Raw genomic sequence first — 21274 nt, forward strand, 5'->3', positions numbered from 1 at the left:
GGAAAGTGATTAGGTTAATGCATGCCCTATACTCAAGAGCTAGATAAAGCGCATTTTGCAATTAGTTTTCTATATAAAGTCCTGCCACTTAGAAGTACGAGATGGCTATCATGATTTTCGATGTGCATTAAAAGTAGGCTAATCATAGAAAGTTAAATAGGACCTGATGTTCAAGTTGAATAGTATGCTTATCAATGGTTCAGAGCAGGGCTGGCGGAGCGTTTTCTAAAATGGGGGGGGGGGGCACTTCCGGGTTTCTTCAGCTGACAAGCAAAAAAAGAAAAAAAGAAAGAAAAACAAGGTCATTCGAGTCAGTGGGGGGCCCAGAGTGGCGACACCTTATGTATGCCTTTGAATGGTGCAATTTTAAGTGCCCCCCGGTCCCCCCCCCCCCCCCCCTCGATCGTTCCGCCGGCCATCCATACTAGTAGATCATCATACGCACTTCTGTCACACACAACGATGGAAGTGCAACTGGCCCAAAGAGGTTCTATAAAAATAGAACCTCTTTGAACTTGCCACAGTGCCGCGTGTCCGATGGTGGTCCGATGATCCTATAATATTCGAGACATCGGTATGGTATGTCGCCATCTACGGCATAAGAAACCAAAATGGCAGCGCACATGGACACTCTTCCAGGTGGTGGCGCGGCACTGCGCTACGTTATTGCAGCAGTAGCAGACGAAAAATATAAACACCTACTTGGCAAGTGAGAGGTTCTTCTTCTTCCAGGTTAGCGACCACAATCAACAAGTTAATTATTCTGTCACTTTTGTAGAGAAGTCGGTCGTGCATGCACCTTGCGGAAATATTTGGATAATTACCTTTTTATAGTTTTATGTAGCCTGACCAGACACTCGCGATTCGCGACAGCGCTGCGTGTAGTTAACTGTTAAGTTTTATGATGATATTGATACCTCTAACATTAGTTAACCAATGTTAACAATACTCAGGGTCTCAGTATTTTAGGAGTCATATGGTAACACTAACAGTAACACCAGTAAATTATTACCCTTACCAGCAGTAATAATAACAGCTCAGACGACTCTGTTAAACTTAAAGTCTTAAACTGTTAAAAGATTCTAAAGACTGAACAGTTAATTGCTAAGTAACAAGTTAAATTAACTGGCCCCAGTTTCAGTACATTTGGGAAAAAAGTACCGGTAACAAAGTAGGCCGGTGTAACGTTAGGGGCCTAAAGTTTACCGGTATCGTAAAATGGGGTGAATAGGGACAAATTTAAAGTTCTCATGATTGTATTTTTTTTTCATGCAGCCCAGAGACTCAATCTTATGTGGGGATTTTATGTCCACCTAAACTACCTTTAATTTGATATTGTGAAAGAAAATAAATATTTGGGGGAAAAGTATGTTTTTGAATAAAATGATGCTGTCCCTATTGACCCCAAATTTGGGGTCAACAGGGACAACACTAATTTTGATCCAAAAAAAGCTGTTTGGAGGCATTTTTTTTTCAATCCATCCAATGAATTGGATTAAGGGAACAACTACAGAGTTTAAAGAAACATTTAAGAGCAATCTATTCCATTGTTAAATCAATCTTTAACAAAAATTTCAACAGCCCAACAAAATGAGCTGATATAAAAAAAAAAATGTGACCCATCAGGTCAAAGGTTAAGATTGAAAACTAAGTCAAAACTTTACTAATCCATTGAATTGCACTCAAATATTAACCCACTTCTTCTTCAAGTGGCAAATCATGATGTACAATCTTATTCATACACTCTAAATTCAGTGTAACTTGACTCTTATGATGTCGGGGATATTTTGGTAGTTCTTACAGCAATTATAAGCTGGCACCTATAGTATGGGTCTGACCCAAACAGATGTGTTATTGGCATTAAAACATGCAGAAGACAGAGAAAAGGGTCATGAAATACAAGTGGAAAAGTCCTAGCCTGTCTTATAGGCAGTGAAAAAAAAATTCCCAAGAGGGTGGGTGGGGCAGGGGTTCCCAGACCCTTCCTCCCCAAGTTAGGGTTAAGACAGCAAAGTTCACTCTCATCTATGTATACAAAAGTGAAGCCACATATCCAAAGATCTTATTGCTCTCTTGTCAAGAGATTTAGAATAAAAATTCACACTTTTGGAAATAGCCGGACATAACAAACATTTCAGAGTAATTTATGACATTATAATAGTTAATCATACAGAAAATTTAAAGGGCCAATCAAATGACACCATGGTGTCCCTATTCACCCCAGTCTAACTGATTTTTTGCTCAAGAGAAGAAAAAATGTGCTGTCACAAATTCCTGTTGAAATAATTATTTCAAATTTAAAGATGTGTTGTAGGAACTAATAGGCTAGATTCATGAACTTTTTTAGCGAATTTCATTAATCAATGGCCACAGGAGCAGAAAAGTTTTGACCGCCCTGATTTTATTGTGATTTTTTGAAAACTTTTTATTTGGACCTCCAGTACCCTTTAACCCGTTGAGGACGAGTCCCGAGTATACTCGGGCAAGCGTCTATGGGAAATGCGTGTTGTAGCAAAATCAAACCGTCCTCAACGGGTTAAAATATTTTTCACATCAGGAGGACCACTTTCTGGACACTGTTGGATGGTCCTTCCATCCTGTGATAAAAATAAGAAAAAAAGTTCAAGCAAATTTGAAACATGCACATTCAAAAAACTTTTCTCAGTTTTGTCCCTATTCACCTCGCCGTCCCTTTTCACCCCGTTTTACGGTAATATGCAGACATTTCGTTTGGACGTTGGTTTGATATAGGGGTTCTAGGCCTACAACAAGACTAGACCTAGATCTATAATCCTTAAATCTAGACTACCAATCCTCATGAATGACTTATGCCTACTGAGTTATCTGTTCTTCATTCAAGTAGTCGAATTGTCTATTTATTTGAATTTTAAACCAAAAGTAAACACCCTAGTCTAACGTTACCATGTCTAACAATCATCACAACAAATGAACGTTTTTTGGTCTGTCCTTGGTGGTCTGCCCAACATGATAGATAGCCCGACTTATTTATTGTACCACAGTTTACAGCGGCCTGTTTCACAAAAAATCCAAGTCAATCCTAAAATTGTTGAGTCAATGTTGCCCAACTTTCTAGTAAAAATGAAGATTTTGGAGACTTTTTTTGTGCATATTCTAGCCATTGATAATACAAGATAGAATAACAGTAACAAAGGAATTATCCTCTAAATATAATGTCAAATGACAATTTGAAGTTGATGGTGAAAGGCTAATAAATTGAACAGGGAAACCAGTGGCATACCATAATCTTTAGTTACCGGATCCCCAGGGAATTTTATAAGAGCCCCTGTGACTGGCACTATTGACGATGCTGACACTGTGTTTCTCCAGAGTAGACCAGCTGTATAGACTCCTAAAGTTGGTTATCTATCTGTCTACTGTCTATTTCACAGTTCTATGTATATTTGCATCAAGTGTAGCATTCAAGGTGTTATCTGTGTTCAGACTCAGAGTCTATTTTACATTAATTTTTTGTTATCTTTTTCTCTTTTTTGTTGTTGCTTTGTTTGCCAACAGATTCTAGTGTGGTGTAAAAGTGTTCAAAGACAAGCTGTTTTCAATCTGAAACTGGAAACTCGTACACACCATCAATTTGTTATGTTAGCGTGTGATGCAAGTAATCTTTCACAACAGAACTGTGCTGAAATAAGTAAGGTGTCATCTGCGACAACAAGGTAAATTTGTTCTGGCTCATGTTACTTGCTAGTGTATATGTTTTCATTATAAAAAAAAAATCAATGTAAGACTTCAACTTAGGCAGCAAGGATGTACGTCATGCAGCCATGTCATTTGTCTTGCTGCCAATATCGTCCATTACGAGGTGCTTGAAATTTAGATTGTCCTCTTTTTTTTTTTCTACCTATTACCTCTCCAGATGTTACAGGTGTTTTAAAAGGATAAAGCAGCTCCATGTAGTGACAAGCATCAACTGAGCTCCTGGTCATACAGAAAATTTGTGCATAGCAGTGAACAACCCCCATGTCTTCCACAATGACGCAGTCGCAGGAGCAAAAGACAGATGTCCTGTATCTGCAGTGTGGTCACAAGGAAGACTGCTTAACAGTTCCATCTCTCATCGCAGTCTTCCTTCAGCAGTATTGTTCTTATTCGAAGGTCAGCACTGTATTGGTCACGGCCAGGCAGGATTTACAGAATCCCACCCTGGGAAGAGAAAATAGTCATCCCCCAAATTTGCCTCCAGACCTTAAGCAGGAAGAGAGTGCACACACTGAAAGGAGAAATTGTAGGGAATGTGTATCAGATGGACAACCAGATGATGGGGAGCAACTCAAGGGTCTGTTGTTGCGGGACCTTCTAAAGGAGGCAGATAGGCCCACCAATCTCGTGCAAGTGCCTGGGTGCCTGCAGGACAGCATCATAAGGAGATGGGAAGAGCTCCCTCGTGTGGTACGGGATTGCCAGCTTCCCTGCATCCTCCTCCGTGGTGGCCAGATGTGTATTTCAGGGTTGGCTAATGTGCTGAGGCGTATCATCCAGGCATCTGCTCCTCAAGAACCTCACAGAAATCTGTTATCATTACTTGTAAGTGACATTTTTTTTTATTTTTTATGCATGTTTTTTATGCCTCCGCCACGAAGTGGTGCCGGAGGCATTATGTTTTCGGGTTGTCCGTCCGTCCGTCCGTCCGTCCTTCCGTCCGTCCGTCCGTCCTTCCGTCCGTCCGTCCGTCCGTCCGTCCGTCCGTCCGTCCGTCCGTCCTTCCGTCCTTCCGTCCGTCCGTAATGAATTTTGTGGACAAGGTAACTATCAAAACCTGTTGAGGTATCCTAATGAAACTTGGCATGTATGTGTATTAGGGGGTGAAGTTGTGCCTATCAACTTTTGGGTGCACATGCTCAAGGTCAAAGGTCAAAAGGTCAAGGTCAAATACATAAAATTTCACTATTTCCACCATATCTATTGAATGCCTGAAGATATTTTCTTGAAACTTAGTGTATACATGTATTACCCAATTAAGATTCTCTGGTGAAAGTTTGCGTCATGAGGTCAAAGGTCAAAGGTCAAAAGGTCAGGGTCAAATACATGAAATTTCACTATTTTCGCCATATCTATTGAATGCCTGAAGATATTTTCTTGAAACTTAGTATATACATGTATTACCCAATTAAGATTCTCTGGTGAAAGTTTGGGTCATGAGGTCAAAGGTCAAAAGGTCAAGTAAAAATATCAAAACTTCTTTTTTTTTCTCCGTGCCTTGGAAAATTGTTCAAGGTATCTTCATGGAACATAGTATATACATGTACTGACTGGAAGTGATTATCTAGAGAATGTAGGGTTCATGGGGTCAAAGGTCAGGGGTCAAAGGTCAAGTGCAACACTTCAAAATTTTACTATTTCCCTCATATTTATGCAATGCCAGCAGGGTTATTATTTTTTTACACTTGGTGTATGCATGTGTAACCTAATAGAAATTCTCTGGAAAGTTTTTTTTTTTCTTCTTTTTTTGCCTCAAAGGTCAAAAGGTCAAAGATCAAGTGAAAGTGCTGAACTAACTTTTTCCTCCATATCTCGAAGTGGCTCAAGTTATCTTGAAACTTAGTATGTAGTATGCATGTTCTACCTGAAAGTGATTATCTTATGAATTTTAGGGTCAAGGGCCAGATGAAAATGGTAACAATTTACTATTTAATTCAGAAATTGCACTTTTTCTCCACACCTGTACCTTGAAAATTACTCAATGCCTAAATGTATGAATGGGTCAAAGTCAAGTTAAAGTCCTTAAATCCCTAGATACATGCTCTCCTATTCATCCAATTAAACCTAGGTCAAGGAAGGTGAACATTCAACACATTTGTGACAAACTTGTCATTTCAATATTTTGCCAATTTTGTGAAAATGTAATCACACATTGTCCACATGTACTATCTAGACCTATTGGGAAAATCATGCATTATGGCGGAGGCATACCAGTCGCCAAAGCGACATTTCTAGTTTATTCATGTTTTTATTTTATATGACAGCTTCTCACATTTTCAAGGTTAGGACAGTTCCGTTTGTGGTTATGATAGTAGTATAATCCTTTTTGTTTGACAATGAATCAAACATATTTCACATGAGATGTAATCACTTTAAAACTCAAACAAGACGGTCTCTTTTTGGAGTCTTCTCCATTGTTTGACATGATGAGGACTGTTATTATTAAAGGATCCATTGGGCATCATTTTTAAACTAGATTTTGTTTTCTTCCCTTATTTTTCCTTATTTCAAACTTATACCTCGAAAGGAATGCGGTATTTTCATTCTTCATTTATTGCACTTAAACATGTGACAACTTTGATGTGTACACTAATCATACATATGTAGAGAGCAAGCACTTCCTTTCATTTTATTATCTTTGATAGCACCAGAGCACATGGAAATAGAGTGAATGTTCAAGTATTTTCTATAGTTCTTTACTCTACAAAGTCATGAATTGATTTGGTAATTTAGACAGCATTTACCTTCATGCGTGTTCACTGCAGGGATTTCGTCAGACATGCCTGAAAACGTGCTCAGAATCCAGTGTGTGGACCAGGCTGGTTGAGGTAGATGCACCACGGGAGATCTCATCATTCCTGGAGAATTCTGCTGATGGTAGAGACGTTTGCCTCCCCCAGTGTCTGAAGAAATTCCAGGAACTCTTGGAGCAGCCCGTGGCCACTTTCAATTCCGAGAAGTTGAGGAGAAAACTGCTGAAGAGTGGCAGCACAGGGAACAACAGTGATGGGAATGGAAGCAAGGGAAACAAACGTAGAGGGACCACTGGGATTGTGAAGAAAAACATAAACACCAGCGAAGGAGATGTGCCAGCTGATGAGGTCGAAAATACTAGTTTGATCACTTGCGCTCCTGTAGACAATCTGATAAATGGGAGTAGACAAAATCAGCTGGAAACAGTGATAAGCAATAAGCAAGGATTGGCTTTTGTGGATGAGGGTACAAACAAACCAGAAAGCATGGACAGAATGAGAGAGAGTGGCTCAAGAGATTCTTCTGTAATAGCTCCTTCAAATAGTAGTGGAGAGCTCCACTCAGAATTCAGTGCCACTTTAAATCTAGTCAATAAGAAAGAGCAGCGAAACCTCAAGAAGCAGCTGCTGCAACGCTCCTCAAGAAGTATATCAGTCTCAGGCAACAAGCAAACACCAAGTACTGATTCCAAATCAGCTGTTGCTGGTAGCACTGCCCATCAGACACGAAACATTGATAATCCTGATTTGAATGTTGTCAATTCCGGCAAGCCCAAAAGGCAGAAGAGAAAGCAGCCTCGCAAGCCAGTTCCCAAGGACAGTCTTCCAAATCTCCCACACGACTTTGCTCTAGGTGTTGATATAACACTGGCAGACTTTGCATTGTTTGTCCCAGTTCATTTGTATTTACACACCTGTAAGCTAAATGGAAGAGTCCAAGAAGTTTGCAAACTCATGCCACTTGTAATTCGCTGGTATCAACGCATGTGGACTGTTCCACATGTGAGAAGGGTTCTGGGATGTTTAAAACTGAGGGAAGTTGATGTTTCTCCCTCCAGTGAGACGAGTAGCGACGCAACCTGTGACAAAGTGGATGACACCGGAGCAAAAATCTGCCCAGCGGGAGAGGACATACGGCATGGAGTGAGGAATCTAGGTGTAAGGTAGGTCACCTCGCACTGAGAAATCTTGCAGTGAATAAAGAAAGCTTACATTATATATGCTGCATTTGTTGCGCTAGATTGAAAATTTCAGAGACAACAGCAATCTCACTCAAGAAGTTTGTTTTGTCTCTTTGAATAAATTCATAAAATAGTCACCAAATCCAGGTTGAAGTCACATTTGTAGTTATATTCCTTGTTTGTGCAAGACAATAGTAGTTTCATTCAATAATTTTAATTTATTAGATTTTCCAATCCTGCAGACAACTACTCGGCAAGGCTGATTTGGAAGAAGTACCAATAGCTGATTTATATGGATAACAATATATTAAAGTGCAATGTCAATCATTCTTTTACCTCCTGACCATCGGAAATACACAGGAAATGAAGATTTTTAGTCTTACCTCTATGCAGAAGGAAACTTTTAAAAACATCCTGTGTATGATATGTTTCAGATCGTATCAGAAAATATGTTCTCTGGTAGCCACCCAAGGCTGTACTGAGGCTCCGAAATATCTATAGGTAATGGCTGTTCTTTCGAGTTGTACTAGGTTGAATTTTTGCCTTCAAAAACGAGTAGTAACATCTAAACTATAACATATACATGTTCCCTTGTGTCCATTGTGTACCATCTAAACTATAACATTCATGTTCCTCTTGTGTCTGTTGATATTTGTGAGAAACATAATATTAATAATTGTGAAGTGAAAAAGATGAAAATGAGGACAGTGACTTCAAATCACTTTCAGATTTTCATGTTGACAGCTGCATCACACACAGCTTGGGTTTGATTGCTGGTGTCCTTGATTTTGTGAAAGAGTATGACCTCAATTGTCGCCCTCTCTCTAGTCGCCCAATTGTCCGTGAGCTTCTCCGGAAGTCGCTTCCCCTTGTCATTGAGATGCTTGAGGGTAAGGGACTCGGGGTGGAGTCTGCTGAACACCCCTCTGGTGAAACCATCCTCGACTGGAGGTCATTCCCACCAGCTGTCTGCCCCATTGAAGGTAAAACGACTACTTCTTCCTCTTCTTCTTCTTCTTCTACTACTACTACTACTACTACTACAACAACTACTGCTACTACTACTACTACTACTACTACTACTACTACTACTGCTACTACTACTACTACTACTACCACCACCACCACTACTACTATTTAGTATTACTACTGTTATTACCATGGACGATATAGAAAATAGCATGAAACACCTAATAAGAATCATTTTTATGCCTCCGCCATGAAGTGGTGCTAAAGGCATTATGTTTTCGGGTTGTCCGTCTGTCCCTCCATTCGTCCGTCCGTCCGTCCTTCCGTCTGTCCGTCATCAATTTTGTGGACAGCGTAACTAAAAAAACGTTTGAGGTATCCTAACGAAACTTGGCATGTATGTATGAGTGGGCGAGGTTGTGCCTATCAACTTTTAGGTGCACCTGCTCAAGGTCAAAGGTCAAGGTCAAATGCTAAAAATTTCACTATTTCCTCCATATCCATGCAATGCCTGAAGGTATTTTCTTGAAACTTAATGTATATATTAGATACCAAATAAAGATTCTCCAGAGAGAGTTTTGGGTCATGAGGTCAAAGGTCAAGGTCAAAGGTCAAGTTAAAATTTTGAAATTGTACGTTTTTCTCCATATCTCACAAATGATTCAAGGAATCTTTGTGGAACTTAGTATATATGCATGCACTGACTGGCAGTGATTATCTAGGGAATTTGGGGACACGGGTCAAAGGTCAGGGGTCAAAGGTCAAGGTCAACTCCTCAAAATGTCACTACTTCCCTCATGTTTATGCAATGCCTGCAGGATTTTTCTTGAAACTTGAAATATATGTATTACCCAATAGATATTCTGTGAGAAGTTTCTTGCCAAAAGGTCAAAAGGTCAGAGGTCAAGTGCAAGTGCTAAATTTTACTTCTTCCTCCATATCTTGAAAATAACTCAAGGTATCATCATGAAACTTATTACATACTTATGCATGTTCTACCTAACAGTGATTCTCTTTGGAACTTTAAGGTCAAAGGTCTAGGGTCAAAGGCCAGGTTTAGATACAGTTGAACCTCTATTATCCGGCCTCCCTTTATCCGGATCTCTCTATTATACGGACGCAATCTCGCCATGATTTTTTTTTTTTTTTTTTTTAATAATTACGGGAGGAAAGGGGGATTCCCAACTCCTTGAGAACTCCTACACAAACACACATGAATTATATATTACTTCCAACATGATCAACATACATTACATCAAATTTCCTTCCATATCATGCTTACCCTCAGACATTTTAAGATCCCCGAACATCCCCAAATGTAACAATGAAAAGGTTGCAGTATACACATTACTACATGTGGTACTACAATGGGCTACATCAGTACATGTGTATGTATATGTACATGTATAAAGCATTGAGTCTCCCGTATCCGGCCAAATCCCTTATCCGGATGAGCCCCGGTCCCGACTTGTCCGGATACGAGAGGTTCAACTGTACTAATATTTTACCATTTGATACTGAAATTACACTTTTTCTCCATACGTTGTAAATTACTAAATGCATTGGACTATTAAAGGCTTAGAAGTCAAGTGAAAATCCTCAAATTCCCAAATACAGTTAAACTCGCATAAGTCGATCTTCTCGGGACTGAGCAAAACACATCGACTTAGGCGAGTTTCGACTTGTACGTAAGTCGAAAAAAATCGACTTAAAGTTACACCACACGTACATATGTATAATGTACATGTATGTTGTCTACTCTGGAGCCGAGAGCTGGAGCGGTGTGCCCGATATTTGCCCTTCAGCAAGACACTTTATCCACATTGATGCAGGCCAGGGCTCCACACTAACTTTTATTTTGGTGGCCCCAAAATGATTGATTTTTATTTTTTGGTGGCCCGAACAAAAAAAAAAACAAAAACAAAACAAAACAAACAAAAAAAAAACAAACAAGCAAAACTAAATCGGTCCTACGTTCGGTCCGAAAGTTACCGTTATTTATTTCTGATTGTAAAAGCAATCATCCACCATTTACAAGTATTTTAACACCTTCCGGAGCCGAATGTTGCCGTTAATCATTTTCAAATGTAAAAACAAGCAACCGACATTCATTCTAGGATCTTACGGAGCTGAATATCATCCTTATTCATTTCCGAACGTGAAAGCAAACATCCGCTTTTTATTTCATCATCTAAATGAGCCGATTGATACCGTTAATCATTTCCAAATGTAAAAGAAACAATCTGTTACTTATTTTAGCATCGTACGGAGCAGAATATTACCGTTATTCGATCTCCAAATTCAAAAGCAAACACCCGACATTTATTTTATGATCGTAAGGAGCCGAATGTTACTGCTGTCCACTTCCGAAAGTAAAATGAATCATCTTGACATTTATTTTGGCATCTTCAGGAGTCGAATGTTACATGCTATTTACTTTCGAACGTAAAAGCGAACTTTCGGCGATTATTTCGTCATCGCACTGAGTTGAATACCATAGTTATTCATTTCCGAACGCCAAAGCAAACATTCAACATTTATTTTAGCATTTTCCGGAGCTGAATGTTATTGCTATTTACTTTCGAACATAAAAGCAAACATAAGACATTCATTTTATCATCGGACGGAGTTAAATACTATTGTTATTCATTTCCGAACGTTAAAGCAAATATCAAACATTAACTTTACCATCAAACGCAGCTAAACTGTTATTCATTTCGAAATTTAAAAGCAAACATCCGACAGTTATTTAGCATCGTATGGAGAAGAATTTTACTGCTATTCACTTCCGAACGTAAAAACAATTATCTGACATTTGTTTTAGCATCTTCTGGAGCCGAATGTTATTGCTATTTACTTTCGAAAGTAAAAGTAAACATCCGACATTTATTTCATCATCGTACGAAGTTGATTATTATTGTTATTCATTTCCGAACGTCAAAGGGATAAATCGACATTTACTTTAGCATCTTCCGGAGCTGAATGTAATTGTTATTTACTTTCGAACGTAAAAGTAAACATCCGGCATTTATTTTATCATCGTATGGAGTTGAATATCATTATTTTTCATATCCGAACGTCAAAGCAAACATTCAACATTCATTTCAGCATCTTCCGGATACTTTTTATCTTTATTCATTTCCGAACGCAAAATCAAATCTCTGACATTCCAAAAGTATAAGCAAACATCCGACATTTATTTTAGTATTATACGGAATCGAATATTACCGTTATTCATTTCCAAAATTAAAAGAGCAAACATCTGACATTTATTCAGCATCTTATGGAACCGATTGTTACCGCTTCATTTCCAAAACTGAAGGCAAACATTCGGCTTTTTTGGTGGCCCGGCGTGCGTTTTTGGTGACCCCGGTCGCAAATTAACCATTCGTGAAATCGTGATTCGATTCGCGAAAAGACTCCGCTAAATATAAGGCATAGATCGCTACACTCGGCAGGGGCTACGTCGTCCTTTCACCAGGTCTCGTTACAAAACCAAAATTTCGCGTTGAGTTCTTGCGTTACCTATCGTTAATGTTAACGAAACATCGTTAATTTGCGCTAGGGATCGTTACTCATCGTTGCTACAAACGTTAATTTTCCCGATCGTTAGTTTGCGTTACTAACGATTCAGGTGAAACCGCTTGCGTTAATGAAACGTTAATGTTTATTTACGCAGTTTCTTTTGGTATATACTGTATGTAAACAAAAACTGGCGTCTCGTGATTTTGACAGTGATTTATTACACAATAAAATCTTATTCGACTTAGGCACAGTGAATTCAATGGTTTTTCCGTGAAAGTGTTCTTGGAATTTCATCGACTTAAGCGAGTATTCGACTTAAAAAATTCGACTTATAAGTGAATTAATACACGTAAGTCAATGGGGAAAAATCGGGACTTTTTAAAATTATCGACTTGCGCGATTATTCGACATATGCGATGTCGACTTAGGCGAGTTTAACTGTACCTGCACTCTGACAACTTAGTCATTCATCTAATTAAACCTAGTTATAGGAAAGTGAACATTCAGCACATTTGTGACAAACCTGTCAATTATGTGAAACTGTCATCACACATTGTCAAGACATTGTACTATAGACCTATTAGGAGAACCATGCATTATGGCGGAGGCATACCAGTCGCCGTAGTGACATTTCGAGTTCTCAGTAAGTCACAACTGATTGTAATGGCAGAAAATTTACTGACGTGTAATGATACCAAATACATCATCAATAAAAATTTTCATGAGCTTCATTATAGAATAGAAGAATCATGTGCAGTTGATAAAAGTTTACCATTTATTATCTCATGAACTCCTACCACATAAGATGAAGGTGGAAGAGAAAGGGAAAGCATTGTCTAAGCACTGGTTTTCAAACAAAACCAAAAATTAAAAAGTTTTGATTTTGTTCACTGACCCCTTCCCTAATAGGTGAGCTGGAGGCCAAGAGGGCCCAGAATAAGGAGCAGCAGATTGAGAGTATTGTGGCAGCAGTCAGAGACATGGCCAGGCCTGGACACAGAATACTGGACTTCTGCAGTGGAGGGGTGGGTAGCAGTCAATCACCTTTTTGGTGGTTTTCAACATTTCTTTCGCTATGACTGAGGAAAATGTTTCTGTCAGACTCTTACAGCTGGGTCATAATGGTGTTAAAGGGATGGCATAGTATTGGTTGAGATGAGGATTGAGCTTTAAACTTTTTTGCAAGATTCTTAGACACCACTTTACCAAATGTTAAAGATCATACAATTCCAAGAGGAATTCAAAGTTCATTTGAATAAAATCATTTTTAAAATGGCTGAGATGTCCAAATAAAAAAGTAAAAAAAAGCGATCCTAACAAAAGGCGGGTTCTACCTTTTATTAGGATCGTTTTGTTTTGGATATCTCAGCCATTTCACAACCAGTTTTCATCAAATGAACTTTGAGCTCTTCTTAAGATAATATGCTCTGTCATACATATTTCATAAGGGGTTTCTCATTATCTCAAAAAAATCATCATCAAAAAACGTTGGAGACCTGAAGCCCCATCTCAGCCGAAACTATACCATCCCTTTAAACTCAGTGTGATGTACGCAAGAGTCCAATATTTTAGGTAATGAGAACACAAGCTACACTGTAAGGTAGAAATGACAGAGTTTCACCCATGGCCAATGTGTAGAGTGTTCACCTGCTGGCTGTTCAAATATGCAGAGATACCAACTATTGCATTTTTGTAGAATTTGGCAAAAATACTGCAGGTAGCGTGGAAAATACTGATTTTCCCAAATTGTATTACTACACCCTTAGAGCCTATTGCAGGAATGGTTCAAATACTGTGGGTTTCTTTTTGTTCGTTTTTTTTGTCACCAAAAATATGCCTCAGCCCTTAGAATATTGCATTGTTGTTTACAAGTTTTGCAACCTTGAATATGCCTATATGCCACATGTTTACTTCTCTTAGTTCTGGCCATCATGATTTTTTGTTGTTGGAAATATTTTGGGGCATTAAATGTTTTTTGGGGGGTTTTGGTTTTTATGCCTCCGCCACGAAGTGGTGCCGGAGGCATTATGTTTTCGGGTTGTCCGTCCGTCCGTCCGTCCGTCCGTCCGTCCGTCCTTCCGTCCGTCCGTCCGTCCGTCTGTCCGTCCTTCCGTCCGTCCGTAATGAATTTTGTGGACAAGGTAACTATCGAAACCTGTTGAGGTATTCTAATGAAACTTGGCATGTATGTGTATTAGGGGGTGAAGTTGTGCCTATCAACTTTTGGGTGCACATGCTCAAGGTCAAAGGTCAAAAGGTCAAGGTCAAATACATAAAATTTTACTATTTCCACCATATCTATTGAATGCCTTAAGATATTTTCTTGAAACTTAGTGTATACATGTATTACCCAATTAAGATTCTCTGGTGAAAGTTTGGGTCATGAGGTCAAAGGTCAAAAGGTCAGGGTCAAATACATAAAATTTCACTATTTCTACCATATCTATTGAATGCCTGAAGATATTTTCTTGAAACTTAGTGTATACATGTATTACCCAATTAAGATTCTCTGGTGAAAGTTTGGGTCATGAGGTCAAAGGTCAAAAGGTCAGGGTCAAATACATAAAATTTCACTATTTCCACCATATCTATTGAATGCCTGAAGATATTTTCTTGGAACTTAATGTATACATGTATTACCCAATTAAGATTCTCTGGTGAAAGTTTGGGTCATGAGGTCAAAGGTCAAAGGTCAAAAGGTCAAGTAGAAATATTAAAACTTCTTTTTTTTTCTCTGTACCTTGGAAAATTGTTCAAGGTATCTTCATGGAACATAGTATATACATGTACTGACTGGAAGTGATTATCTAGAGAATGTAGGGTTCATGGGGTCAAAGGTCAGGGGTCAAAGGTCAAGTGCAAGACTTCCAAATTTTACTATTACCCTCATATTTATGCAATGCCAGCTGGGTTATTTTTTTACACTTGGTGTATGCGTGTGTAACCTAATAGAAATTCTCTGGAAAGTTTTTTTCTTCTCTTTTTGCCTCAAAGGTCAAAAGGTCAAAGATCAATTGAAAGTGCTGAACTAACTTTTTCCTCCATATCTCGGAAGTGGCTCAAGTTACCTTGAAACTTAGTACATATTATGCATGTTCTACCTGAAAGTAATTATCTCATGAATTTTAGGGTCAAGGGCCAGATGAAAATGGTAACAATTTACTATTCAATTCAGAAATTGCACTTTTTCTCCACACCTGTACCTTGAAAATTACTCAATGCCTAAATGTATGAATGGTTCAAAGTCAAGTTAAAGTCCTTCAATCCTTAGATACATGCTCTCCTATTCATCCAATTAAACCTACGTCAAGGAAGGTGAGCATTCAACACATTTGTGACAAACTTGTCATTCCAATATTTTGCCAATTTTGTGAAAATGTAATCACACAGTGTCCACATGTACTATCTAGACCTATTGGGAAAATCATGCATTATGGCGGAGGCATACCAGTCGCCAAAGTGACATTTCTAGTTTTTTGTTTTGTTTTGTTTTGTTTTTTTTTTGGTGTTTTTTTAGGGGGGGGGGAGGGTTGGCTTTTTGTTTTGCCTAAGCATGATTGATGTGTGTTTTCTCTTGTCAGGCCAATATAATTGTTCATTGTCTTGCACCAGTCGTGGTTATCTAACTTCCACTATGATGTACACTTTTATATCAATGTTTGAGGTATTGCCATGCAACAGATTTCCAACACTGTCTGGATTTTAATCCCTCTCTGTTGTTGACTCTGGTTACAGGGTCATCTGGGAATCGCTCTGGCCTACTGCTTGCCCGAGTGCCACGTGGTCATGATTGACAACAAGGAAGAGTCGCTACGTCGCGCGCTGGACCGTGTCCAGACTTTGAACTTGGAGAATGTCACCATCTACATGAGCAACATTGATTACTTCTGCGGCAATTTCGACACTGGGGTATGTGTAGTACTGTCTCGTTCACTGTGATGTTAACCAGATGTTGCCATTTAGTGCATGTGCCAATTTTCTTACTGATTTAAATGTCACAGAGAATCTGTTATGGCCCATGGCTGTCTGTGGCAAAAAACTTCCGATATGATGATTGAGTTGTTTAGCGCAGCTTTTTATGAAAGGATATTACCATGAGCGCATGCAAACCGTATGCCTGTTCAGCAGGGTCAACTCAGATTTAGAAAAGGTTTATGTATCTTAGTTGACCTCTTAAACTGGATTATACAGCAGCATCAAAGTTGTAGAGATACAAAAGTCTCCCTGGTTCTGCAGGAGGCTCCCTGAAAACTTAAAATCTCTTCTAGTCCTGATGTTGTATGAGATGAAGCACTTTCTGCAGTCCCAGGGACTTTGACTTATGCAAAGTTTATTGTAATTGAAGCATTGGCTAATTTTCTGTTTTTATACTATGGCCTGATACAATTTGGAAATAAAGTCAAAATGAGCACAGTGATGTAGGAGAGAATATGATGTGAGAAGATATCAGGAATAAAAGTCAGGTACTCTGACATTTATTATCTCATACTATAAACAAACGATGTCAAAACATTTCAGAACAGCTCATTATCGTGGCAAATCACATCAGCCAGATAAGTTTCTTGGTAGAACCTTTTGATATGTTGCAAGCAAATTCAAAGTTGTGCAAGGTGAATTTTGAGCCCTTCTGAGAGCTGTGTTTGGCTTGAAAGAAGCTGCGTAGTCGAGAACTGAAAAGGTAACTCTTGAAGCATGTAAGTCCTTTCCCTCCCATTTTCCTCCATAGGTGTCTCTGCATGCCTGTGGTGTGGCGACGGACATCGTCCTAGACAAGTGCCTTCAACAGGGGGCGTCCTTTGTCTGTAGCCCCTGTTGCTATGGCTCCCTCCATGACACCCACCACATGACCTATCCTCGCAGTCTGGCCTTCCAAGAATCTAGCATCTCTAAAAGGGTGTGTGGAAAATTGACATTTGTGTTTATTTGGTTCAGTCTTGCGGTTGGTTATTTTAAAAAAAAGATAACAAACAAACACAAATACAAGGGGATCTGTATATAGTACAATAACATATATAAAATATATATAAAGTGCTACACATGTATGTAAGGCCAGTGGAAACTGAATATCCCTGTTTAGACCAGTGCAGACTAACACTTACGAGTGTCGTATATCTTCAAGTCTGATGCCAGAATTGATGACTACGACTGGTGTGGTAGCTATGATGTTTGGAATTCATAATGCACCAACTCCACCTTTTATGATGTGTAAGTTACAAGAAGATGCAAACGGCTAAAAAGGAAAAAAAAAAGAAGATAGATAAAGTGAGACACACAAACAAAAGGGCATGCAGCGTTGCAAAATTGGGACTGACGAGTTATGTCTTCATGCAGTTCTGGAAAGACTCAACAGATGAAACATTTCTCATTTGTTCCGTACCAACAATCCTGTTCGTACAAAGGCCATATCCCCTATGACTGAGGAGAATCATTCTGCAAAGTACTGCTGATCATTTTAGACTTACATATTTATCATTACCTTATGCATCTATAGATTGGGTTTGTATATATCTGGAATTGTCAATCTCTTACAGGATTATTTTCTGCTTGGACATGGTGCAGAACAGACTTGCTGGAATTTTGAGAGCTTCCATGCTAAGCAAGGTACTTTTCATAGTCTGTTTTTTCCTTTGATGCTATACGCAGTTTATTTTGATATATCATTTTTTATCATTTTTAGTACTTTTAAGAGAATAGGGATAACCTCTGGATTTTTGTTGTTGTTGTTGTTACATGTATACATGAGGTCTTTGCTTGTGTATGTTATATGTATATATTCAATACTTTTGTATTTGAATTCATCTATTGCAAGACGGTTGAATTTATGTCACTGAATATTTTTGATGCTGAATCATTATCCTTAACAGTCCTTGAAGACATGCTAACTTTAGGCTATTGCTTCGGTGAGAGATAGAGGTTGGCTGTGTGCACAAAAGGTTGGCTTTGGAAATGTTCAAGAGGGCGCTGTTGATTTGCCTGTTCTGAACAAGCTGAAGCCCAGAAAAACGACGGTCTGTGCCCAATGATCATTCATCTCATAAGCATTAGATGTTTTTAAAGGGAAGATAAACCCCAAGAGCAATGTGGATTGAGTGAAAGCAGCAGCATTAGTAGAACACATCAGTGAAAGTTTGAACAAAATCGGACAATCGATGCAAAAGTTATGAATTTTTAAAGTTTTGGTGTTGCAACCGCTGGATGAGGAGACTACTAGAGGTTATGACGTATGAGTGGACAACAATACCAAGAAAATATAAAGAAAATACTACAAAAATCCATTTTTCATGAAAATTACAGATTCCATCAACTTGATATTTACATATGTTAAGGGTAGCAATTATTCCCCCTGCTTTCTGAAAGCAGTTGGTCCATTGCTCTTTCATAATTCTAGAAAAGTGAATTTTTGTTGAATTTCCTTTATATTTTCTTTGTATTGTTGTCCACTCATACGTCATATCCTCTAGTAGTCTCCTCATCCAGCGGTTCCAACACCAAAAATTTAAAAATTCATAACTTTTGCATCGATTGTCCGATTTTCCTCAAACTTTCACTGATGTGTTCTACTAATTTTCCTGCTTTCACTCAATCCACATTGCTCTTTGGGTTTACCTTCCCTTTAATGTGGAGGTACTTTTGCCAGCAGTGTCAAGCAGTGATTCAATAGGAGCATTGTTCATGTTCCACTTAATCTTTTGAGTGATCTATCCAATATGAAATTATGTGTTTTAATTATTAAACTTGTTATGCAAAAAATAAAATACTAAGTGGAAGTTCATTGTTGCTGTTCATTGTTATCTCTTATACATGGTACATGGCATAAAAATGTTTGGCATGCTGTAATAATATTGTTTCATTATCAGAAGTATTGACTGTTCACTTTCCCCACATTCAGCTACTAAAGGCAACATGATGACCAATCAAGTTGAATAGAGTACAAGGAATGATAGACCAAAAGTATTTTGAACATGTCACAAGAAATTTCCCCTAAAGGGGGTGCTTTATTTGATTTTTTTTCAGTTCAAATTTTATTGTTTGTGTATTTGTGTAGAGTTATGTGGAGCTTCAAAGTTACTGTTGTGTATTTTCATTCAAACTAGGACTTTTTGATCTAGGTATTGTTTGAGAAAGAGCTAATGTCTGTGTCGGTGTCTGATTGATTTGTGCACAGGCAAGCTATGCATGGGATTCATTGATAAGGATCGTGCCGAGCTGTCAAGACAACATGGCTACCATGTCACAGTGTGTTCTCTGAAACCAGCTGCGTGCTCTCCCAAGAACAACCTGCTGATCGGCGTGTCTCCTCGCATGAAATAGTGTTCCAGCTGCATCCCCTCCCTCTCATCACCTTTGTCTTCCTTCAGGGGGGCGTTTCATGAAGGAACTTGTCGGATAAAATGTCCGACAAGTCAATTATATCCGACAAGTTCAGAGAAATCAGCCAATCAGACTAAAGAATTTCTCAAAACTTGTCGGATATAATTGACTTGTCAGATATTTTATCTGACAAGTTCCTTCATGAAACGCCCCCCAGATCTCCCTTTTCTTGTCCTTGTCTCCCCCCCCCCCCCATTCTCCTCCTTCTCCTGTTCCTCATCCTTCTCATCATCATCTTCCTCATCTCCTTCTCCTTCATCTCTTTCTTTTATTCCTTCTTCTTTAATTTTAATTCTTCCTCTTTTACTTTTTGTTTTCCTGCTCCTTCACCTTCTTTTACTCGTTCCTCTTGTCTTCTTCCTCTCCTTTCCCTTTTTTTTTTCTTGGAAGTTGCATGAAAGAGGGCACTTCATAAAGATTCCAGCCTGCTTCTTGCCAGGAGAAACAATGAACGAAGGGTCTTTCACATGACAAGGTTGTTAGTGTTCCACGTTGAGGACTACTGTATCATGTCATATCATGGGACAAAGTGGTTTACCTCTAAGCAGAGCTGCTGGCAACATGATGCCCCAATTAACATTCGCCTAGCTGGTCTCTCTGGGCCTTGACACAGGGACCTGTGGAATGTAAAGCAGTTTTTGCTGGGGACTGAGCTCCCATCACTTCCTCATGGCATGGTGTTGAAGCTGTCATTCTTTGCTCAGGCAAGCCACAGGCTGTCTCTTCCACAGCCAGCCAGCCAGCCTTGTGCCTTCCAGGTAGCAGCAGGTCTGTGAATGGGTCACCAGCAACAAAGACTGATAATCCAGGCTGCTACGCTGAGTCATGCCCAGCTCATTAAAGGTATTAGACCGAGGGGGATGCACTCATACAGTGAACATAAGCACTTGTTACACTGTGTACAGGCATCATCCGTTGACGTGAGTGTAAATGGGTTAATGGATGTGTTTGTGTGTGTGTGTGTGTGTTGATAGACTTGCTGTCCTCGCTATGAACTGAATCCTAGACCTGTTTGTATTCTTCCTGGAGCACGTCAGCTGTTAGAGAAGGAAGTTCTATTTCCTTGTATTGTGGTTGGTGTTTATGTTTGTGTGAACACTTGTGTCAAAGTCAAATAAAGCTTACTTGAACAGTAGGTATGCTCCCATTACCATACTTACCATATTTACATGTATTTTGAAGTTTGTGATAGGGACTTGCTACAGATTTTCAACACTTGCATCCTCACTGTTACATTTGACAGGTGGAGTATGTATTGTATCATGTAATGTGCAAAAGTGAAATTTGTGCATCCGATTTTAGTTTCCCTGTCTTTTCACTCACGGGAATAGAGAATGCCAATAACTATTTCAAGTGCTTTCTACAAACCTGCAAAATGTGAATATGGGATGGATTGACTACAAATTTGCATTTTCGCCAAAGGAATTATTGGCAGGATACACTATACGTTAGAGAACAAGCAGTGTGACCAGTAAAAGAGATTTCCTGACGTTAGTAATCTGACTGGCTATGGTTTTTGTTCTGATGTTTGGAATCAAAGAGAATTCAGTGTATGTAATCAATTCAGTTTTCCACTACTGTATCAGTATTGTATTTTTCAATGATTCTTATTGATGTTTTTAATCTGTTTGTTTATTCATTCAGTATTTAAAGCTGGAGTTTTACTCAAGACAGAATGACAAGCTGCCCCCTCAGAGACTTTCTCATCCCTTTCTATCAGAAACATCAAAGTTGCAGTGA

General features: G+C 38.9%; 1 protein-coding gene across 1 annotated transcript; it reads left to right on the forward strand.

Moving 5' to 3' along the window:
• The first annotated feature begins 4008 nt into the window (after positions 1-4008).
• LOC140235401 (glutathione S-transferase C-terminal domain-containing protein-like) lies at positions 4009-19474 on the forward strand. Its single transcript, XM_072315427.1, has 8 exons — positions 4009-4560; positions 6501-7651; positions 8498-8652; positions 13073-13188; positions 15899-16072; positions 16890-17057; positions 17695-17764; positions 19329-19474. The coding sequence occupies exons 1-8, from the start codon at positions 4009-4011 to the stop codon at positions 19472-19474; spliced, it is 2532 nt and encodes an 843-aa protein (XP_072171528.1).
• The last annotated feature ends 1800 nt before the right edge of the window (positions 19475-21274 follow it).

The sequence above is a fragment of the Diadema setosum genome, chromosome 11 (assembly GCF_964275005.1).
Source record: "Diadema setosum chromosome 11, eeDiaSeto1, whole genome shotgun sequence".
NCBI classification, from domain to species: domain Eukaryota; kingdom Metazoa; phylum Echinodermata; class Echinoidea; order Diadematoida; family Diadematidae; genus Diadema; species Diadema setosum.